Source organism: Delphinapterus leucas, chromosome 16 (genome assembly GCF_059928025.1).
Source record: "Delphinapterus leucas isolate spDelLeu-1000000601 "Yukka" chromosome 16, BTC_Dleu_Yukka2, whole genome shotgun sequence".
NCBI classification, from domain to species: Eukaryota; Metazoa; Chordata; class Mammalia; order Artiodactyla; family Monodontidae; genus Delphinapterus; species Delphinapterus leucas.
In genome coordinates, this window is record NC_143144.1 from 61,136,090 (window position 1) to 61,157,202 (window position 21,113).

The following is a 21,113-nucleotide window of genomic DNA, read 5'->3' on the forward strand; positions in this document are numbered from 1 at the left end:
CCCGGAGGTCTAGTGGTTAAGACTCCTGGCTTCCACTGCAGTGGGTGCAGATTCGATCCCTGGTGGGTTAATTAAGATCCCACCAGCCGCACGACAGGCAAAAAAAAAAAGGACGGGGGAGAGGATGGGAAGCTCTCAGAAAAAACCTTGTTGATTTGAACTGAAATGACATTAAGCCTTCGTGGAAGTGAGAGGGAGGCGGTGAACCGGCCAGGAATACAGACAATCTGCCCGTCTTTTGCTGGCGCCCACGTCCTCTTTTTGGTCCCTAAGGGCAAGCGCCCGTAACAAATATGGCGGCGGCAGCCTCGGGCGCGAGCACCTGCCGAAGCAGCGGTCCCGGAGCCACGCGGAGCCAATCGCTGGGCAGGAGCGGAAGAAGGGGCTGGAGAAGCTGCTGGAGGCCTGTGCGCAGGCGCACTGGCTGGCACCTGGCTCCGGGCAGCCGCGGGATTAGGCTTCTCCTGCCACAATTTCGGTGAGGGGCCGGCCCGCGGCCGGGGCTTGGGGGTAGGAGCGGGCCGGACTAGGGGCCAATCGGTCACAAAGGACACACCCGAAGGGTACAGGAATGCTGTCTGCTCTGGGAGTCCTGGGGGCTGTCTGTGGGAGTCCCTGAAGTGATCTGGGTGTGGGTTGAGAGAGTGCCTCGGGGCAGGGTGGGAGAAGCTTGGGCTCAAGGGGTGAGGATGGAATTCTTGCAGAGGGACTCCCTGGGGTCGCATGATGCATCAGGCCGGGATCCATTTCATTAACATAATGGCCTTTAACCCTGGTGGCGTTGTAGAACCAATTGGGGAGCTTTAAAAGAACACTGATGCTGGGCCCCATCCTTAGAAATTACGATTTAATTGGTCAGGGGTGAGGCTTGGGCTTTGGTGTTATTGAGCAGCTCCTCAGGTGATTTTAATGTGCAGACAGGCTGGAGAACCACCACATGGTTCAGTGGCAGCTATTGAGTAAGGAACTCCTGGGTTGTTCCCAGACTCCTCTGTGGCTCGCGAGGGGTGCATGGTCCTGAGGTGAAGTTGCTGATCCTCCAGTGCTGCTGTAGTAACCTGCGGAGCAGGGAGGGAAAGGGAGAAGGTCCCTCCCCCCAGTAGGGTGAAGTTCGTTTCCAGCCTGAGGAGGAGGATGGGCCCATTAGTCACTGCATGGAAAGTGGGCACCCCTCCAGGGTTGGGCGTCCCCAACAGCCCTGCCAGGGCTGGTGCTGCGGTGGGGAGACTGAGCAGGGAGACAAAGGGGGTGTGAAACGAGAAACACAGAAGACAATTCAGAGGTCACCGGCTTGTTGAAAAAAGGACACACCTAATATTTGCGCAGGGTATAATACCTTTCATATTCATTTGATACTGCCGGGACAGGCAGAGAATGGAATTTTCTCCCTCCTTGCAGATGTAGGAATAAACTCAGAAAGCTAGTTAGTGATAAGGTTCAAACTTGACCCAGGGCTCCCAACTCCAAATTATGCTTATTAGTAGATTTTTTCCCTCCATACTAATAGCTTCTCATACGGTCTCTAGTCCTTCTGAAAGGAATCAGAAGCTAACACCTGCCCTCTTTCTGAAGCCCCTCACCCCAGGGGCCCAGTCTGTCATTCTTGGTTTCCTCTACCAAATTCATCAGCCCCCTACTCACCACAGGCTGGTTCAGAAATCAGGGAGCTGCTACTGTTTCTATCATTTTCTGGTTCTTTATCTCCCAGAAGCCTGATGGGGTGAGGAGGGGAGAGTTTTTACATGATGCTGGGGGCTCCTTCTAAACATCTGATTCTGTCACCTGGCCACTCCCAGTGCCCCCCATCCTATTGTCCTCAGGATAGGATCTTGTGTATGGTTTCCAAAGCCCTTCCTGATCTGGTGTGTATCAATTTTCCTTAGCACACGGGTGAAAGCTTAATAAGTGTTACATTTTGTTATTATCACTGTTCCTCTTTGTTGCCTCACCTGTTGCCTTGCTGTCCATGTTTCACATCAGGGTTCCCCAGGTTGCCTCTTTTTGACTCCCACAGCCAAGCAGAATGCAGAGCTGAGGGGCACAGTGGGATCTGGGGAGGACACTCCTCCTATGGCTGCTGCTCTCTCGTTGGGCTGCGGATGTCCATATTGGCCTTTTAGGGGCAAATTGACCCAGAAGGTATTAATTGAGCACTTACTGTGTGGTGAAGGAGCCTGGTGGAAGCTGGGAGTCCAGATCAGGGGCAGGTCTGACCTGGCCCTGCCTTTAAGGAGCTTGGGTGCTGGAGAAGGGTTAGGGAGACATTTGGATCCTGATACAGAGCCAAGGGACCTGAAAAGGGGAGAGAACACCTGACTTGGTGCCCTTGGGAAGGTATGTGCCCCTGAACTGGGCCTTTCTTGAATCAGCAGGATTTGATACAATTGTGGTGGCGGTATGGGCCTAGTGATGTGAGAAATGCTGAGTTTTGGGGATTTTTTTTTTAGTCAGAAGCACCTGTTTTGAATTTTGGCTCTAGCACTTAATAGCTGTGTGATTTGGGGCCAGCTATTTAACCTTCAGAGCCTTGGTTTCTTCACTTACAAGATGAGGATGGAAATAGTAACAAGAGTTGTAAGGATTCATGATGATAGGTGTAAAAACTAGGCATATCCTATATATCTGAGAAATGGTATGTAGTTACATCTAGGGTGTTTTAGGTGGAAGGAACAACATGAACAAAGGTTGGAGGTGGCATTTAAAAAAGAATTTGATGGATGGCAGGATATACCAAGCAGTGAGAAGCATCAATGTTGAGTGCTGAAAAGACAACTTCAGTCATGTATTTGGCAGAGGGGACACTGACTGCAACTCTTTAAAGATCATAAAGCCAAACTTCAGAGACATGAAAAAGAAGAAGAATAGCTACATTAAAAAAAATTTTTTTATTTATTTATTTTTAGCTGTGTTGGGTCTTCGTTGCTGCGCGTGGGCTTTCTCTAGTTGCGGTGAGCCAGGGCTACTCTTCGTTGTGGTGCGTGGACTTCTTATTGCGGTGGCTTCTCTTCTTGTGGTGCACGGGCTCTAGAGCGCAGGCTCAGTTGTGGCGCACAGGCTTAGTTGCTCTGCGGCGTGTGGGATCTTCCCGGACCAGGGCTCGAACCCGTGTCTCCTGCATTGGCAGGGGGATTCTTAACCACTGTGCCACCAGGGAAGCCCATGAATAGCTACATTTAATTGAGGGTCTTCTCAGTGCCTGGCACTAGGCTTGGTGCTTTATATATCTTTTGCATTTCAGCCCTACAGCAATCTAAGAGGTTGGCGTTGTCATCCCCACTTTATAGATGAGGAAACTGAGGCCCAGGGAGAGGGAGTGGCTGGCTCAAGGCCACACAACTGGGACCATACCAGCGGGGGGCATGGGAGATGGGCTCTGGGGCCACCAGCAGGCTCTCCTGCTAGGTGCCAAGGTGGGGGTGGAGTTGGTTGCAGGTTACAGGTTATCTCAGCCAGGTTATGCAACTAGGCTGGTGTGGGCCACAAGCCTTCCTCCCCCGAGAGGCAGGGCTGTTGTTCTCTGTGGGGGTGGAGTGGGGGTGGGGAGGGCTATTAGAGGAGGCAGTTCCTGACAGAGGAGTGGAATCTGGAGTGACCCTGCATACTCCTCCCCCAGCTTTTTTTCCCGGGGCAGAGGCTTACCTGGACAGGTTGCTTTGCCTCTAGATCTGGTCCATGGTAGTGGTCTGTCTCTGGTACTCATGAACATCATCTGGGCCCATGCTCCTTGCAGGCTGTCCTCTTCTGACTTTCCCCCTTGTGCCTTGATTTTTCTCTCAAACTCCCCTACCACAGGAAGGGGCCTGATTACCAGCATATTCCCCTGCTCCTACCCTGATCTGTTATAAGTGAGCCCAAGGAAATGCCAGTTTCTGAGCACATTTCTATCGGTGCTCTGGGCTTCCTAGACATAGTTTAATCCTCCCTGCATTCCTATAAAGATAGGCACTGTTACTCCCATTTTACAGGTGAGGAAACCAAGGTTCAGACAAGCTCAGACCTTGCCTGCAGTTACAGTTAGTAGAAAGTTCAGTTGAGATGTAAACCCAGGCCGTTCTGATGGCAAAAGTCATACTTTTTCCATCTCACCGCACTTTGAGGTTTTCTACTGTTGCCCCAGCGTGGGCGCAGGGAACCAGCTGCTGGAGGCTGGGGACCTTGCCTGTAGGGTCCATCTTCTCCAGTAACCAGGGCAGGCCACTGGACATCTGGGTAGGGGTGCCGGGAGATTTCACTCCCTTTGGACAAAGGCTTTCAAGGTGAGGGAGGGGAGTTCTGAAAGGCCCTGGGGAATCAGAGGAGGTGACCTGGCTTAAGGATAGCAGCAGAGGTGTACATGGTGCTTTACAGCCCCAAAGCACCTTTAGATTAGCCCACCCCATCCTTGTGTGGTAGGTATGGAGGGTCTGGGAGGCTCGACAGTAGTAATCTCTGAAGTTTGGATGCTCGCTGCACTTCCTGTGCTCCTTGCGTTAGAGTATTTTCTCATGGACTGCTAACCGTAGCCTTAGGAAGGTTGGCCCCATTGTGCAGATCAGGAAACAGGCATAGAGAGGTTTAGCAAATTGCTTCAGGTCACACGGGTAGGAAATGGTGGAGTTGGGACTTTGGAGACCTCCAGTTGTGTCTTCTTTCCACTATGTTACTTGGAAAGTGCCAAGGAAACTTAAAGGGTGATGGATATGTTCCTGATCTCAATTGTGGCGACAGTTTCACAGGCATACCTATGCCAAAACTGATCAGACTGTACACTTTGAAAATGCGCAGATTATTATTATTTGGGGGCGGGAGGTCTTTTTTTTTTCTTTTTTTCTTTTGGCCATGCTGTGCAGCTTGCAGGATCTCAGTTCCCCAACCAGGGATTGAACCCAGGCCATGGCAGTGAGAACCCAGAATCCTAACCACTAGGCCACTAGGGGACTTCCTGATATGCAGATTATTAGATGTCAGTTGTACCTCAATAAAGCTGTGAAAAGAAAAAGTATTTCCCACCAAATGTTTCTTCAGGGGCTCAAAGCCCCCAGGGAGAGGCCACCTGGATATCCTCCGGCTCTGGGACAAGGTGGCATCATTATGGCCTGGGAGAGATTCTCACAGACTTAGCGGCTGCTTTCAGGTAGTTTTGGCCACTCCTCCTTCTCTCATTGCTCCACCACTAGGGGTGGGCTGGCACAAGGTTGGCACAGGGGATGGGGGGCTGCATACCAATCTCTTGAGTGAATTGCCACTCATCTTCCATTGAGCCTGAGAGAGACCCCCATGAGATACCGCCCTTATTCTCCCCGCAGAGCCTCTTTCTTACCAGTCACTCCTATAGCAAGAGTGGCTGAGTCCAGAGAGGGAGAGAGAGGGGGAAGACACAGGCCCTGCGCTGGAGAACCCCACAGTCAGGCTGGAGTGTGGGCAGGTGGGAGAGTGCTGTGCAGGGGCAGGAGGCACCAGTGAGGGCCAAGGAGTTGGAGAAGGTCTTCTCGACATGGTGCTGGCTCCTGAGGGATGAGTGAGATGGAGATGAAGACATGGGCAGGGTGCTTCTGGTAGGAGGCACCATCAAGAACAAAGGCCTGGGGGCTTCCCTGGTGGCGCAGTGGTTAAGAATCCGCCTGCCAATGCAAGGGAGATGGGTTCGAGCCCTGGTCCGGGAAGATCCCACATGCCGCGGAGCAACTAAGCCTGTGTGCCACAACTACTGAGCCTGCGCTCTAGAGCCCACGAGCCACAACTACTGAGCCCTCACACCACAATTACTGAAGCCCTCGCGCCTAGAGCCTGTGCTCCGCAACAAGAGAAGCCACCACAATGAGAAGACCACACACCACAATGAAGAGTAGACCCCGCTCACCGCAACCGGAGAAAACCTGTGCGCAGCAACGAAGACCAAATGCAGCCAAAAATGGATAAATAAATAAATAAATTTATTTAAAAAAAAAAAAGAACAAAGGCCTGGCCAGAGGAGACAGTGGCTTGAAGATCCATGGGAGTCTGGGCTGGTCTGGCGGGGAGAGGCCAGACTACAGAGGCCCTTGAAGGCTGGGCAGGGAAGGGGAGCCATGGTTGCTCATGGGGCAAGAACAGGGCCTGGGGGGTCACCACATTTGGACTGGGGCTGGAGTCGGTTCTCCAGGGCCTGACTCTGATGGGGAAACAGAAGTTTCTGTTCTGCATGTGTGCGTGCAAGCATATGGACATGTAAATGAAGCCCATGGGTAGGCTTGGGTCACGAGGACTCAAAGAGAAAACTTCTGAGGAGGTGTATAAGTTTTAGGGCTGCCACAAACTGAGTGGCTTAAGGCAACCTCACAGTTCCTGTAGGGTAGAAATCCAACATCAAGGCATCAGCAGGGTCATGTGCCCTCTGGAGGGAGGCTCTAGGAAAGAATCCTTCCTTGCCTCTTCCTAGCTTCTGGTGGTTGCCCGCAATCCTTAGTGTTCTTTGGCTTGTAGATGCATCACTCAAACTTCTGCCTGCATCTTCACGTGGCTGTCTTCCCTTTGTGTGTGTCTGTCTCTGTGTCCAAATTTCCCTCTCCTTTTAAGGATACCAGTCATTGGATTAGGGCCCACCCTAACTCAGTATGACCTCATCTTAACTTGGTTACATCTGCAAAGATCCTATTTCCAAATAAGGTTGCACTCACAGATACTGGGGGTTAGGACTTGAACTTATCTCTTTGGGGCACATTCAACTCAGAACAGGGAGTTTGAGAGAAGGAAGCCCCCATAGCTTCCCTCTGGGGGTCAGACAAGCACACATGAGATTATTTTTCTGAAAAGAGAACAACAGCTTTGAATCTAAAGAGACAGATAGACTTAATGCCTGGCTGCTTAAAGTGTGGTCATGGACCAGCAGCATTGGTGCCCCCTGGGAGCCTGTTAGAAATGCAGAATCTCAGATTCCTCCCCACACCTATGGAGGCAAAATCTGCATTTTAACAAAGTCCCCCCGTGACTTGGAAGCACATTACAGTATGAGAAGCGCTGCTTTATTAAAAATCTGACTTTTATTTGCTTTTCCATCCATGGTCAGTCTAGCCTGCTGGTCTCTGTGCATGAGTCGGCCTGGTTGGGAGCAGGCACTCGTGCTGTCCTTTGTTCTCTCTCTCTTTTTTTTTTTTTTTTTGCGGTACGCGGGCCTCTCACTGTTGTGGCTTCTTCCTGTTGCGGAGCACAGGCTCCGGACGCGCAGGCCCAGCGGCCATGGCTTATGGGCCCAGCCGGTCCGCAGCATGTGGAATCTTCCTGGACCGGGGCACGAACCCGTATCCCCTGCATCAGCAGGCGGACTCTCAACCACTGCGCCACCAGGGAAGCCCTGTTCTCTCTTTTCATGTAACATGTTCTTGAGTTTCTCTCCACTGTGTTGAGGTTGCCCATGTACTTGGCCTTTCTGGAGAGCATCGGGCTTGTTGAGCCTGTCCCTTTGTTGTGTTCCTGGGCTGTGTCCAGCTTTTGGCTGTTTATAAATGTTGCTGCCATGAACAGCTCTGTACATGTTCCCTTGGGGTTAGTTCCTTGAGGTGGAATTTCCGGAATCAAAGTGCGTGAGCAGTTGTGGACTCTTATCATATCTTATCACTTGTATATCCCTATGAAACCTGCCATCACAGCAGGTTTCTCCATTCTACCCAGCAGTCCATAGGAACCCAACTTGGGAGGTCAAGTGGCAGAAAAGCCTTTGGAGCCAGACAGGTCAGGGTTCAAATCTACTTTTTTGCTGTGCAACACTGGGCAAATTACTTAACATCTCTGAGCTTGGGGTTGCTCTCCTATAATATTGTAATAGTGCTGTAAACTTTGTAGGGATTTTATAAAGATGATAATGAGATCGCTAACGTCCATTTATTGAGCACTCCATGAGTTACCTCATTTAATCCTTATATTCCTCTGAGTAGCCATGATCATCCACTTTTCCTTTTTACAGAAGAGAAAACTGAGGCTGGGGTTAAGTAGCTTGCCCGAGGTGCCACTGTAGGCACAGTATGTGCCCAAGCCCAGGGTTGTCATGTCTGGACCGTTAAGGTTGAGTAAAGTATGGATGAAAGAAGATACTGAGCACAGGGCGCTAGCACGCGACCTGGCTCAGCACTTGCTGGCTGGCTGCCTTCTCTTCCCACGCCTTTATCCGTTTCCTTGGGTTACTCTCCAGTAGTGGTATCTAGTCCAGCATTGTTTTAGCTGGACTTCATTGACGATTCCCCAGTTTTGTTTTATGTACAGACTTTCTCCCAGTGAGATGACTCAGAGGTCTGGGGTTAGATCAGCTGGCTCTGATCCCTGCAGCTAACTGGCTTCTTCTTCCCCAGGGACAAGGATGGTCAGACTGCCCGTGGCCATGAGCGCTCCTCAGTACTCCTGGGGCTGAGGCTGGGCTGGCCGCCATGGGGCTGGGTGGGCCCTGGGCCTGGCTGCTGGGCCTGCCCACGGCCATGGTCTATGGCTCCCTGGCCCTCTTCATCTCTGTCCTGCACAACGTGTTCCTGCTTTACTACGTGGACACCTTTGTCTCAGTGTACAAGATCAACAAAGCTGCCTTCTGGGTTGGAGAGGTAGGCCAGAGCTGGGGCAGCTAGCCAGGGTGGGAGCCCGGCAGATGGCAGGGCTGGATCCTGCCCAGCCAGGAGCTTGGGGCAAGCCGGGTTGCCCACCGAGATTCAGCAAGAAAAGCTGGAGCTGGAGGCCTTGATGACTCCTCAGTGAGGATTACGCCAGCTCTCCTGGCCTCTGTCTCGTGAGCCAGGCACTGTTCTATGTATGCACATTTATAATATATTCACATATATTTATCAGCTGGGCCCTGGATGGGTGGGAGTTTGATGGGACAGTCGCTATGGGTTATAACAGAGGGACTGACCTGAGCAAAGGTTTGCAGGAAGGAAAGCAGGGGTCATCTCTGAGAGGTGGCGAGCAGGCTGGGATGGAGAAAGCCCTGGAGAGGAGGCTGCCTGGAGCCCACCTGCCCGTTTCCCCTCTGCCCACAGACGGTGTTTCTCCTCTGGAACAGCCTCAATGACCCCCTGTTCGGCTGGCTGAGTGACCGTCAGTTCCTCAGCTCCCAGCCCCGGTTTGTTTCCTGAGGATGGCTCAGAGCTGGTTCTGTCCCACCTACCCCCTCCCAGAGCTGGAGGACCCCTGCCTGTGTTTGGGGTGGGGAAGAAAGGGAGACCATTTCCAGCTGTTGTGCAGGCTTCCTCCTTTCCCAAGGTCAGGCAGACTCTGTCCAGTTTGAAGAAGTGGCCTTGGCTGGCTGCTGCCTTGCTCAGCTCGGGGAGAAATGTACCCCCGCTTGGCTTATCAGGCCCTCAGGACGGGGCTCCGTGCAGCAAACACTCTGCTGCTTCTGGCACATTTCTTTAGCCCATCCCTGCTCGGGCCCATCACTGCCCCCAAGCTTGAGGAATGGGTATCCCACCACCCTTTGGCCGTCAGCCCTGGCAGGCTGGTAAGAGAGCAGAGGGGAGAGTGTACCCACTGGTGAGTTGTGCTCCCTAAATCAGGGGTTGAACTCAGGGCTCAGTGGGACCACCCTGGTGTGAGTCCCATGCTCTGGGCCTCTGTTGTTCTCTCCTCTGGGCCCCGGGCAGGGGGAACTGGGGCCTGCCAAGGCTGTAGGGGCATCTCCCAACAGCACCCCTCTCCCTGGCAGGTCAGGCGCCAGGCTCTCCTCAAGGGCCGTGGTGCTGGCACGGGTGCGGGCGCTGGGCTGGCATGGGCCGCTGCTGGCGCTGTCGTTCCTGGCGTTCTGGGTGCCCTGGGCCCCAGCTGGCCTGCAGTTCTTGCTGTGCCTGTGCCTCTATGATGGCTTCCTGACGCTCGTGGACCTGCACCATCATGCCTTGCTGGCCGACCTGGCCCTCTCAGCCCACGACCGCACCCACCTCAACTTCTACTGCTCCCTCTTCAGTGCGGCTGGCTCCCTATCTGTCTTTGCCTCCTACGCCTTCTGGAACAAAGAAGACTTCTCTTCCTTCCGTGCCTTCTGCCTGGCACTGGCTGCTGGCTCTGGGCTGGGCTTTGTGGGGGCCACACGGCTGCTGAGGTGGCGGGTGGAGGCGGCCAGCAGGGAACCGGGGTGCCCAACCCTGGCTGTGGATGGCGGGTGAGTGGCCAGCTCCGGCTCTCCAGGGTCCCGCCAGCACTCTGCTGGGTGTGACTGCCATGCTGGGGCCCCTGGCTGGTGGATGGCTGCCGGGTGGGGGATGGCTCTGGCCCAGCCTAGGCCGTTCTTGAATCCCCTCTGCCCCGTAGCCTGTGTGAAGAAGAAGAGCTGCTTCTTGGCGGCGAGGAGACGGGCAGCATCACCTTGGGCCAGTACCTTCGGCAGCTGGCCCGCCACCGGAACTTCCTGTGGTTCGTGGGCATGGACCTGGTGCAGGTACGGGAGCAGTGCCTCCACCCAGGATGGCTACGAATGCCTCACTCAAGGGAACAGGCTCCTCAGAAGCTGGGAAATCAGTTCTGGCCTCGCCTGAGAATGGCTGGGCCATTCAATGGCAGGAGCACAAGTTGGGTTGTTAGATACCTGGATTCTAGCAGCATCTGAGCTCCTAGCTCTCTGCGTCATCTTAGGCTTGTCTCAGTCTCTCGGGGCAGCCATGTCCTCACCTGCAAAGTGAGGATATGAAAAAGAGGTGCCCCTTTGGAGACTTTTAAAACACCACATGCCATACCTAAAACATATGTAGTATATAAGCCAACCAAATTTAGAAATAGATTGTTTTTGTGTCATTTAGCTTGTTTTAGCATTGATAGGTTTTATAAGAGAAAAAGCTTTTAATTGTTCTAATGACAACTTTTTCATTCCTTCTAACTTTTAGCAAACTTGATGAGCATAGGAAGTTGGTTTCAGGTTTTGTTGTTGTTGTTTTTTGCGGTATGCGGGTCTCTCACTGCTGTGGCCTCTCCCGTTGTGGAGCACAGGCTCCAGATGCGCAGGCTCAGCGGCCATGGCTCACGGCCCCAGCCGCTCCACGGCATGTGGGATCTTCCCGGACCGGGGCACGAACCCGTGTCCCCTGCATCGGCAGGCGGACTCCCAACCACTGCGCCACCAGGGAAGCCCTGGTTTCAGGTTTTGTTCTGGCATGTTCCACGCCGAGGGACACGGGGGTGGAGGCCGCTCTTGCTCCTGCTGCCCCACCTGCTGGCTTCTGCCCTCTTCCTGGCCTCCTCACTGTCCCTGTTGGTTGCAGGTCTTTCACTGCCACTTCAACAGCAACTTCTTCCCCCTCTTCCTGGAGCATCTGTTGTCAGACCACATCTCCCTCTCCACTGGCTCCTTCCTGTTGGGTGAGTGGGTGCCTCGGGCAGGCCGGAAGGACAAAGGCTTGCACCCCAGAACCCCTAGCCCGGCTGTAGGCACAGCCGCTTCCCCAGCTGGGGCCCAGGTGGCAGAGGGCAGAATCCGTGCTGGAGTTGCACCTCCAGCCCCCGGCTCTGTTTTCCAGAGGGAGGGAGGGAGCCTCTGTGGGTTTGAGTGGGTAGGGCTGCCCTCATGGTGGTCCTCTGGGTGGCGGTGACACCCAGAGGTGAAGTGGTACAGTGGCTGGTTCACAGGGAGGACTACTGTCCTGACAGGCCTGGGTGTGTGTCTTGACCGTGCTTATTCACTGTGTGGCCTTGGGTGTGTTTTATTTCATCTCTTTGGGCCTCCACTTCTCTGTAAAGTAGGAATGATAATAGTACTTACCTTAAAGGGTCGTGAGGACTAAATAAAAGGGTGTGAAGCTCTTAGCACGGAGCCTGAACCTCGTTAGTGTTGGATCAGTGCAAACTCTGATTCCGATGGCCAACTGTGGGCAGTTGTGGAGGTTGTGGCAGTGCCCCCTGACGAGGTCGCACCTCCTTCCCCAGGCATCTCCTATGTCGCTCCGCATCTCAACAATCTCTACTTCCTGCCCCTGTGCCGGCGCTGGGGCGTCTACGCTGTGGTGCGCGGGCTCTTCCTGCTCAAGCTGGGCCTGAGCCTGCTCATGCTGTGCGCTGGCCCCGACCGCCCTGGCCTGCTCTGCCTCTTCATTGCCAGGTATGCCCTGCCCTCCTTCATCCCCACACCTCTGTCCCACTCCTTCATTTTTGTCTGCTCTCTCTCCGCCGGCAGCAACCGTGTCTTCACTGAGGGCACCTGTAAGCTGTTGACCTTGGTGGTCACTGACCTGGTGGACGAGGACCTGGTGCTGAACCACCGCAAGCAGGCGGCCTCAGCGCTTCTCTTTGGCATGGTGGCCTTGGTGACCAAGCCAGGCCAGACCTTCGCCCCGCTTTTGGGCACCTGGCTGCTGTGCTTCTACACAGGTGAGAGCCCAGGGGCTGGCACGGGGCTCTGGAGGCTCCAGGGAGCACAGCTTACCGGGTGTACCAGCTGATCAGCCTGGGATCTGGGTCCATTGAGGGAGAGAATGGCAACCAGCCAACAGAGGCTGGGTCTGGGCCGCCCCCGGCTGCCACCCCTCCTCTGCCTCTCTGCATGTGGGTAGAGGAACTGGGTTACACTCTTTCATTCATTCATTCAACAAATATGTATGGAATACCTTCTCTGCCAGGTGCTGCTCTAGGTGCCTCTAGGGAGGGAGATAACAAAATAAGACAGACAAGGTCTTTGCCATCGTGGAGCTTATATTCTAGTCAGGGTGTGGGGGTAGGGTCGGCAATAAACAGCCAAACAGGTAGTGATAAGTGCGTTGGTAAAAACTAGCCATTGCGACTGAGAAGCTGCTTAGTGTGGTCCGGGAAGCTCTCTCTGAGGAGGTGACACCCAGGATGTGAACTGAGTGGCGAGGATTTGGTCTACATAGATCTCAGCAAATCCCAGACAGAGAGAACTGGAAGTGGGCCCAAGTTATCAAGAGTGGTTTGGCACACTTCCCTGGTGGTGCAGTGGTTAAGAATCCATCTGCCAATGCAGGGGACCCGGGTTCGAGCCCTGGTCCGGGAAGATCCCACATGCCACGGAGCAACTAAGCCCATGTGCCACAACTACTGAGCCTGTGCTCTAGAGCCGTGAGCCACAACTACTGAGCCTACGTGCCACAACTACTGAGCCTGCGCTCTAGAGCCGCGAGTCACAACTACTGAGCCCACGTGCCACAACTACTAAAGCCGGCGCGCCTAGAGCCCGTGCTCTGCAAAAAGAGAAGCCACCGCAGTGAGAAGCCCGCGCACCGCAACGAAGAGTAGCCCTGGCTCGCCGCAACTAGAGAAAGCCCGCACACAACAACGAAGACCCAACGCAGCCAAAAATAAATAAAGAAATAAATTTATAAAAAAGAGTGGTTTGGAGATGAGGCTGGAAAAGTGAAGAGGGCTCTGTAGATCTGGGCAGGGTGTGAATTTTATTCTCAGTGCAGCTATTGGGTGGCTTTTAAGTAGGGGAGTGGCCTCGTCTGATTTACACGCTTTAAAGTTCGCTCTGACTGCTGCACGGAGGATGGGCTGTAGGGAGGCTGTGGCACAGGCGATGGAGGCTTGGAGCAGGTGGGGCTGGGGGCTGAAAAGAAGTGTTTGTTTTGGGCTGTGTTTTGGAGTTGGGGGAAGTGAAGGATTGGCTGTTGGGGAGTGGTGAAATTAACTGAGGAATCTAGGAAGACTTCGAGGTTATTGGGGGGATGGCGGTACCATTCCCCAAGAAGAGAAGAACAGGGGAGAAGCAAGTCTGGGGGAGGAATCAAGAGCTGCCATTTGGACACGTGCCCGTGGCGTGTGAGATGCGGCACCGTGGACTGTGGAGGAGACCAGGGCTGACCTGTTCTTTCTGCGGACTCTCTCATCCTAGGTCATGATCTCTTCCAGCAGCCCGCACTGACGCCTGTGGGGAGTGCCCAGCCCTGGCCAGAGCCCCCGGCTCCACCCCCACCACAGGCCCCGACGCTCCGCCAGGGCTGCTTCTACCTGCTGGTGCTGGTGCCCATCACCTGTGCTCTGCTGCAGCTGTTCACCTGGTCCCAGTTCACGCTGTATGGGAGACGCCTGCATGCGGTCAAAGCCCAGCGTCAGAACCTGTCACGGGCCCAAACCCTGGACATTAAGATGGTGTGAGGGGAGCAGCAAGGCCACCCTGCTGAGGACTACCTGCAGCCCTGGGCGGCCAGTCTCTTTCGCCTTCCTGGGGTGCAGCCTGGAGGACAGATGGCGGAGTGGGAGCTCCTGGGGCTGCGCAGGGAGCGTCACTGAGGTCTAAGTTCCTGCTTGGCTGTCGGGCTCAGCTTGGGCAAGGGTTGGGGCGTTTGTGCTCAGGGACCGGCTTCCTCCTATGTGGCAGGAGGAAGAAGAGGATCACGAAGGGAGGGGGCCCGCCCTGTGGTCACGTGGGGTTGCTGTGGGCACAGAGGCCTATCCCCCTTCCTGGCTGGGGCTGGCGCCCTATGTGGGCTCGGAAACCACTTTGGCCTAGTCAGAGGAAACTGAGTCCCACCTGCCCCTTGCGGTGGCTTCTCTCAGAACTCTCTGCCTCAGCTGTGCGTGGAGTAGCGCGCCCTAGCTGCTGCAGGGCGCCCGCGTCCCCAGCTGGCCTCTCAGCGATGTTCATTTCATCACAGACTGATCGAAGTCGGTCATTTCTATTCCCACTCCTGAGGTCTGTGCTGTGTGTGGGAGTGGTGGGTTGGGGAACAGGATTCCTTACTTAATAAGAGCAGCCTGAGAGCATTTTCAGAGATGAGTGGGGGGCCACCCACATCAGAGTCACTGGGGTAGCAGGGAGAGCCTGCAGGCCCGTGGCCGCATGGGCCCTTGGGAGCAAAACAGCTTTAAGGCCTGCATTCGTAGCCCCAGTGCGTTTCCCATGTACCACTGCTGGACGTGGTGGGCAAGGAGGAGTGGCCACTTCTAGGCTAGAGGTCCTTAACCTTGGAGTCGCTGGGGAGCTTGCAAAGATGCTGGTGTCTGAGTTGTTCCCCAAGATTCTGATTTCATGGGTCTGGGTACCGCCTGGCACTGGGGTTTCGGAAAGCTCTGTGGTGATTTTACCGTGCAGCTGGGACTGAGAACCTCTGCTTGAGGTCAGCGTTTCTCGGCCTCGGCACTACAGACATTTGGGGCTGGGCTGTTCTTTGTTGTGGATGTTTAGCAGCATCCCTGGCCTCTGCCTACTAGATGTCAGTAGCATCTCCCTCCAGTTGTGACGACCAAACATCTCCGGGCATTGCCAAGTGTGTCCTAAGGGGCAAAACTGACTTTGATTGGGAACCACTGCTCTAGGCCAATGGTTATTTGAGGGTGTGCACAGCGGTTAAGAATGTAGGCCCTAGGGCTATATTGCCTGGGCTCAAATTCTAGCTAACAAAGGGCAGAGCTTTGGGAAATTATATAAGGAATAACAAACATACTTACACTTTGTACGGTTGTTGGGAGAATCAAATGGATTAACATTTGTAAAGTGCCTGGAAAACCGCTCCCCGCTACCCCCCAAGTATACAGGTTTAAAATGGAGAACTGATTAATTAGCATATCTGCGCGTGGGCCCCGGGAACAATATTTTAATAAGCTTCTGACTTCAGAGATGTGAAGAGCTGGCCCCCTCATTTGGGGTGGAGTCTCATCCATGGGCTTGGGCGTGTGCACAGGCCTGGGACCTTCATTCCTGACCTGGTCTTTGGGCTTCGTTGTGAACACCATCTTCTCTGCGTCCACCTGACAGGCTGGGGCTTGGGCTAAGGTCAGGCCAAGTCTGGCTGGTGCAACAGTGCCCTCTAGAGGACAGACTAGGCCCAGTCACAGCCTCAGATTCCGGGCCCACAGCTTCTCCCTCCTCCCACCCTGCACTGGCTACAGACAGAGGCCCAGCTGATGTGTCTATTGGAACGAGTTTATTTAAGTACACTGGGCCCCACCAGGCAACGTGGTTTGTGTGAGGCTGTGCGAGGGACAGGCTTGGGCTAAGGGCGGGGGAGGTGAGCTGGTTAAGCACACTGCAGTCTGTGGGTCGCCACATCGCTTTCACACACACCTGCTGCTGTGGCCCACACCTGGCAGGGCCTTTGGTCGTTGGACGGCATGGGGGAGAATACTGCCTGGAATCTGGGATCAGGGCAGGTCTTGGTGTCACAGGTGAGGGTGCCGGTGAATAGCTGCTAGCCCCAGCTTTGCACCATCTGGCCTGAAGAGCCTTGGGACCACTGCCAGGCCAGCCCAGTCCAGGGTAGGCACCTGGCCCCACTGGACCAGAGGAGGTGAGCCTGAGCCCATCAGCTCCTGGCACTCTGGTCTGGCCCCTCCCTAACCAAACAAGTGCAAAGACAAGAATGGCACAAATCAGCCCAGAGGGGGCTGTCTCGCCTCTACAACCTAGTCCCCCCTGGGTCAGCTAGCGTGGGAAAAGGCAACTTAATTGCAGCTCTTTCTCCAGTCCTAAGGAGGCTGGATCCCCAACACCCCTCCTTTGCTAGCAGCCTCTGCCAAAGGGTGATTCTACCTCCTGTTTCAGAAAGTCCAACCAGCAACCAGCCTGTTGATTCCAGGGTGGTGAGCAAGTGGAAGAGGGAGAAAGAAAGAGGCTGGAGTGACTCTGAGTGTAGCCTCTGATCCCAAATGGTCCTGAGGCCTATGGATACTGTCAGTTCACCGTTAGCAGGGAGTGGCGGGGCCCTGGATGCTATGCTAAGCTTAGGTGCTGTAAACGTTAGTGTGAACAGGGTGACTGGCGGGCAGGAGGCAGTGAGCTCCCTCGCTCCAGTCCCTGTACTGAACAAACACTTCAATAAATAAAACTGAAGATGGCTTTGCCCATGGATGGATGGAAAGCAAGGGCCTGGGGCCAACAGGCTCCTGAAACTCTCCCGAGATCCCCGGATGGGGGTTGGGGGTTAGAGCGTTAACTCTGCCACCCATCAGAAGTAGCACTACTCCTGCCCTCCTCAAATGCCCAGTGTGGTCCTGGTCTCCAGGTGAAGATGAGGGCATCCTGCCCCCTCCTGATACCGAAGTCTCAGTAACCGCTCCTGGAGTGCTTTTCCAGCTTTCTAAACCCAAACTGCAACAAAACCAGACAGAACTCAACCCTGGCCCTCAGTCTGTGATCAAGGGGCATTGAGAGCAGAATGATGAGCAAGGGGAGGCAGCAGCTGCCTTGGGCCGCAGGGCACCCTGGGTGGGGTAGGGGTGGGGCTGGCCCAGCCTAGGATGGGCAGCAGCAAGGTCTCCTGGGGGTTGGGTTTACCTCCCTCTCTGTCTCCCTATGGTAGTAAACATAGTCCCACACAGCCAGCCAAAGACCCCGCTGACGGAGCAGGGCCCTCTGCCAGCACTCTTCCCTGTCGGGCCAGTTAGTGGTCAACCCCAGGTCTCAGGCCGTCACCATCGTGGGTAGTTCATCGTCCTTTCTGGGCCCCGGGATCCCTGGGATCCCCGGGCCACACGGCACTCGCATATGCGCACACACTCGTACCCACACACCCACACACACACTCATACACACAGGCAATTCCTCGCAAACACTCCGACTCAAGAAAGCGAGTTTTAAAGTGGAGTTAACTTCAGAGAGAGGTGAAGATGATGTCCCAATATTAGAAGGTTTTCCTGTGGATGGATCGGGCACCGTCTTCCTCGTATTCCTTCTTAGAGACCCACATCTTTTTAAAGGTGTCCAGGGAGGCGAGGATGGAGCCCCTGGAGTGGAGGGAATCCAAAGGAACAATGTCAGAGAAGGGGAGTGGGTACTCATGGAGCAGCCAGTCCCCCTGGGGCCAAACCAGATCAGGCTTTTCTTTAAAGGGATGGGGTGGTGAGGGGTAATCAATGCCTTTGCTTCCTGTTCCGCTCTTATGCCCAGAAGAGCTACTCACCCAATCCATGTGGAATACAGTCTCTCTTGCGGTGCAGATATCTGCAGGGGTGGGTGGAAAGAGGAATCTGAGACGTCCATCCTCCCCTCTCACTTTCCCTGCCACTACTCACCTTTATGGCCACTTCTCACCGCCAGTGAGAGCCGGTGGATACATGGATACATTTCAGTGGATATATTTCATAAAACAGGCTTTAAGTTATGTCCCTGCTGGACCCTGTGGCCTCTCTGGGAGGTACTGTGGCCAGCCTGCTCGTCTGAAGAAACAGGTTCCCGGCATCCCTAAGTATCTATGGCTCCCAGGGAAGCTGGGGCTATCTGGGGGCAAGATTTGGCTCCGGCGGGGGCTGGTGGGAAGCCCCAGTGTGGTGGCAAGAACCACACTCCTCCATTCAGGATCCCCCCTTAGGCAGGCCAGCTCTCCTCAGCAGTCACTGAGACGTTAGACTGTGTCACAGGGGAGCAGTCAGAGTCAGTCTCCTGTCAGTGTCACCGTTTCCCTGAAAGACCACGTGTGGGGCCCTCAGCCTAGCACCCTGCCACATCTGGGTATCAGAACTGCCCCCTTTTGTGAAGACGGAGAGTGAAGAGGGGTCCTCCCCTCTGGTGGGCTTCAGGGGCAGAGTAGAAGCTGGGAGCCATCTGGCGGTGCCCAAAAAACTTGGGGCAGAGCAGGAGGGGAGGCCACGCCACATGGCCCTCCAGATCCTGGGAGGCTCAGTTCCACCCCGCCCCTGGCCCCGCCCCCAGCATGCTCCTACCCTGATCTTCACATCTTTCGGAGCCAATTTCTTCACTTCACTCAATAGCCTGTCACCAAAACCTGAATGGGCAGGAAAGGAGAATCTCACGTCAATTCCCTGGGCATCGGGGCCCAGCAGTATGTGGAAGCTTCCTGGGGAAGGGCGCTGAGAGCAAAGACCAACCTTTGAACAGGGTGGAGCCTCCCGAAAGGACGATGTTAGAGAAAAGTGTGCGCCGCAGGTCCATGTCAGACTTCTGGATGGCGAACACCAGCACCTCATGGATGCCCTCGCTCTCCTCGCCGATCAGGTCCGGCCTGAACAGCAGCTCAGGTGCCCGGAATCGGGAAGGACCAATCTGCGGGGGGGCCGCAAGCTTCTCAGGCTGGGGTGGGGGCTGAGGTCCCTCTGGGAGTGGGAATGAAAGAGGGCCCTCTGCCCATGGCTTAGTAACCAGGTGGCTAGGAAGGCCACGCTCAGGCAAGACCTTGTACGTCAAGGGCACAAAGAAGAACAAAGAGAGGGCTCCTGGGAACAAAAAGGAACAAACAGGGCTCCTGGGAAACTACAGAGAGGAAGCTCCTGTGCGTAATCCTAGCTCTGGCACTTGCCGGCCAGACACTTAATAGATGGATTCATTCATTTGTGGAAATTTCTTCCTATCAGTGGAGGTCCAGGGAGATGGAACTCACCCTACACTGTGCCTAAGTGGTTAAGGACAGCACTCTACCTCACCCTTCCTAGTCCCATTCCGACCTAGGAAGATGCCTCTGGTGCCTCCTCCCCTCCACACAGGACAAGCAAAGTCCCTGGCACCTCGCTCTGCAGGAGATGCTGCGGCTCAAGAGCTATGCTGCTCCAGGCAGATGGTGTGAAGGACCTGACTCCAGCCTGCCCGTGGGAAGTCTGGTTTGGGCCCAGAGCTTTTGGGGCCTGGGGGGCCTGAGAGGAGAGGTCCGGACACCTACCTCAATGGTGCTGCCGTCGGGCAGGTAGTACTGTGCCTTCTCCGTCTCTAGCGTCTCATCCTTCTGGGGGTTTATGGATAGGTAGCAGGCTCTCTGCAGAACGAAGCACAAGTCAGGCAGGCAGGAAACCTGGCGCCTACCCAGTCAAAGCCCCCGGGAGTGATGTGCTGCTGCAGAAATCTGCCCATTGCAGTGACTGCCCTAAAGGTCGTTAGAGCTGCATATGCTAAGTGCCGCCCAGTGAGCGCTGACCGAAATCTCCCTGCCCTTTCTTAGGATATCGTTTTCACCTGCTCCACCTTCCTGCTGCGCAAGCGTGGCAACTCAGCTTTCTGGATTTGGGTCTGAGACCACACCCTAATTTTAGTCCAGACTCAGGTGTTTTTCTCCTACTACTCATACGGTTCTGGGTACCGCCTACCCAGCTCCGAGGTCTCCTAGAGCTATAGGTGGCAGGAGGGTTCATTTTACCAAAAAAGAAAAAAGTATTCTGACTTCTTCAAGGATGTAAAAGAACGTATGTAATTTGTACGTAATGTATAAAAAGCATTAAGTAAAGGAGCATGGGTGTGCTCATCACCCGGCTTAGGAAATAGAGGCAGCTCCCTTTCTACCACAAGACGGCAGCACTTTGGAAGGTGAATCCGTCAGGGTCAGGGGACCCAGCTGGAGACCACACAGCTGCCAGGAGGCCTGGCTGGGGAGGGCAGAGCCTGATCCCCAGGACAGGAGCTTCGCCGCTCTTCACTTCAGGTCACGGAGGTCCTGGCTGCTATTCCCATTCCCTCTCCCAGCCCTGGGCCCACGGGGGCAACACTTACTTCTTTTATGGCCTTGACAATCTCAAACTCGGAGGATGAGTGGAAATCATAGCCTTCCTTGCGCAGGTAGAGGCGAAGGAAGCGAGAGACGTCCCGGCCAGCGATGTCGATGCGCATGATTGAGTGGGGCATGGCAAAGCCCTCGTAAATGGGCACGGCGTGGGTGACGCCATCCCCAGAATCCAGCACCACACCCGTGGTCCTGCCGGTGGCATAACTGAAGCAAAGGGGGCAAACCATCACCAACCCCTGCCTCCTCACTCGGGGAAGAAACTCACTTCTTGCTAGAGTTCAGTGTCAGCTAAACTAAAGCTGGGGCCTGCCTTCTCCAGAAGCCTTCGACTGGACTAAGTACGAAGGCAGCCTGAGTACTGAAGCAAGCAAGCCTGTAGTGTCTGAAGGAAAGGGGCTGAGCCTCTCCAAGCTCCTTCCCCAACCCCCAGAAGAGCAGGCCTTCTAACCGCAGGAGATGGCCTGGCCTTCAACTGCTTCAGGGACCCAGCCTGAGGGACAGTTTTTACTCTCTAGACAAGAGGACAAAACTCAAATGCCTACAGGGGTCAGGCAGGAAAAGTGAATGAGTAAAAGAAAATAATATCTTCACTTTCATAAACAACTAGCTTCTTCCCACATGGCCCTCTAGGTCTGTCCTTAGTATTTTCTCTTTTGGTAAGGACAAGAGTACAGACATATATTTCTGTGATATGAGGGGAAAAACCCACAATGCTTCATAAATAGCAACTGACATTCTGCCTTCGTGTTGGGAGGACAACAGGGAATGGAGAGACTGTGGTGAAGTCAAGTTTGCAAG

General features: G+C 54.6%; 2 protein-coding genes across 10 annotated transcripts in view; one reads left to right on the forward strand and one right to left on the reverse strand.

The window, feature by feature from the left end:
- Nucleotides 1–16,353, forward strand: SLC68A1 (solute carrier family 68 member 1). 7 transcript variants are annotated; one of them, XM_022568929.2, is made up of 9 exons: nt 392–478; nt 8,301–8,543; nt 8,976–9,058; nt 9,641–10,093; nt 10,243–10,369; nt 11,187–11,283; nt 11,848–12,019; nt 12,095–12,288; nt 13,766–16,353. In XM_022568929.2, the coding sequence occupies exons 2-9, from the start codon at nt 8,376–8,378 to the stop codon at nt 14,026–14,028; spliced, it is 1,557 nt and encodes a 518-aa protein (XP_022424637.1). In that variant the 5' UTR covers nt 392–478; nt 8,301–8,375; the 3' UTR covers nt 14,029–16,353. The 7 variants fall into 7 exon arrangements, 6 of the variants coding, with proteins under 6 accessions (XP_089753451.1, XP_022424637.1, XP_022424635.1 ...); XR_016388001.1 differs by lacking the exon at nt 13,766–16,353 and having other exon boundaries at nt 10,915–11,283; nt 12,095–12,201; XM_022568927.3 differs by having other exon boundaries at nt 11,848–12,288.
- The window catches only part of ACTR1A (actin related protein 1A), a 17,813-nt gene continuing 12,482 nt past the window's right edge, over nt 15,783–21,113 (reverse strand). For 2 of the 3 annotated variants that reach the window (XM_022568930.2, XM_089897332.1), the window contains exons 6-11: nt 20,303–20,519; nt 19,482–19,574; nt 18,697–18,871; nt 18,532–18,593; nt 17,772–17,812; nt 15,783–17,595 (exon numbers count right to left, since the gene is read on the reverse strand). In XM_022568930.2, coding sequence (XP_022424638.1) covers nt 17,493–17,595; nt 17,772–17,812; nt 18,532–18,593; nt 18,697–18,871; nt 19,482–19,574; nt 20,303–20,519 — 691 coding nt within the window. In that variant the 3' untranslated portion in view covers nt 15,783–17,492. The remainder of the gene's footprint in view (nt 17,596–17,771; nt 17,813–18,531; nt 18,594–18,696; nt 18,872–19,481; nt 19,575–20,302; nt 20,520–21,113) is intronic. The other variant, XM_089897331.1, reaches the window with a different exon arrangement.

Coding starts and splice junctions, on each gene's coding strand:
- SLC68A1 (XM_022568927.3), top strand. CDS start 8,376: ATGGGGCTGGGTGGGCCCTGGGCCTGGCTGCTGGGCCTGCCCACGGCC. Junction 9,059..9,640: donor TTCCTCAGCTCCCAGCCCCG/GTTTGTTTCCTG, acceptor TCTCCCTGGCAG/GTCAGGCGCCAGGCTCTCCT. Junction 10,370..11,186: donor TGGGCATGGACCTGGTGCAG/GTACGGGAGCAG, acceptor TGTTGGTTGCAG/GTCTTTCACTGCCACTTCAA.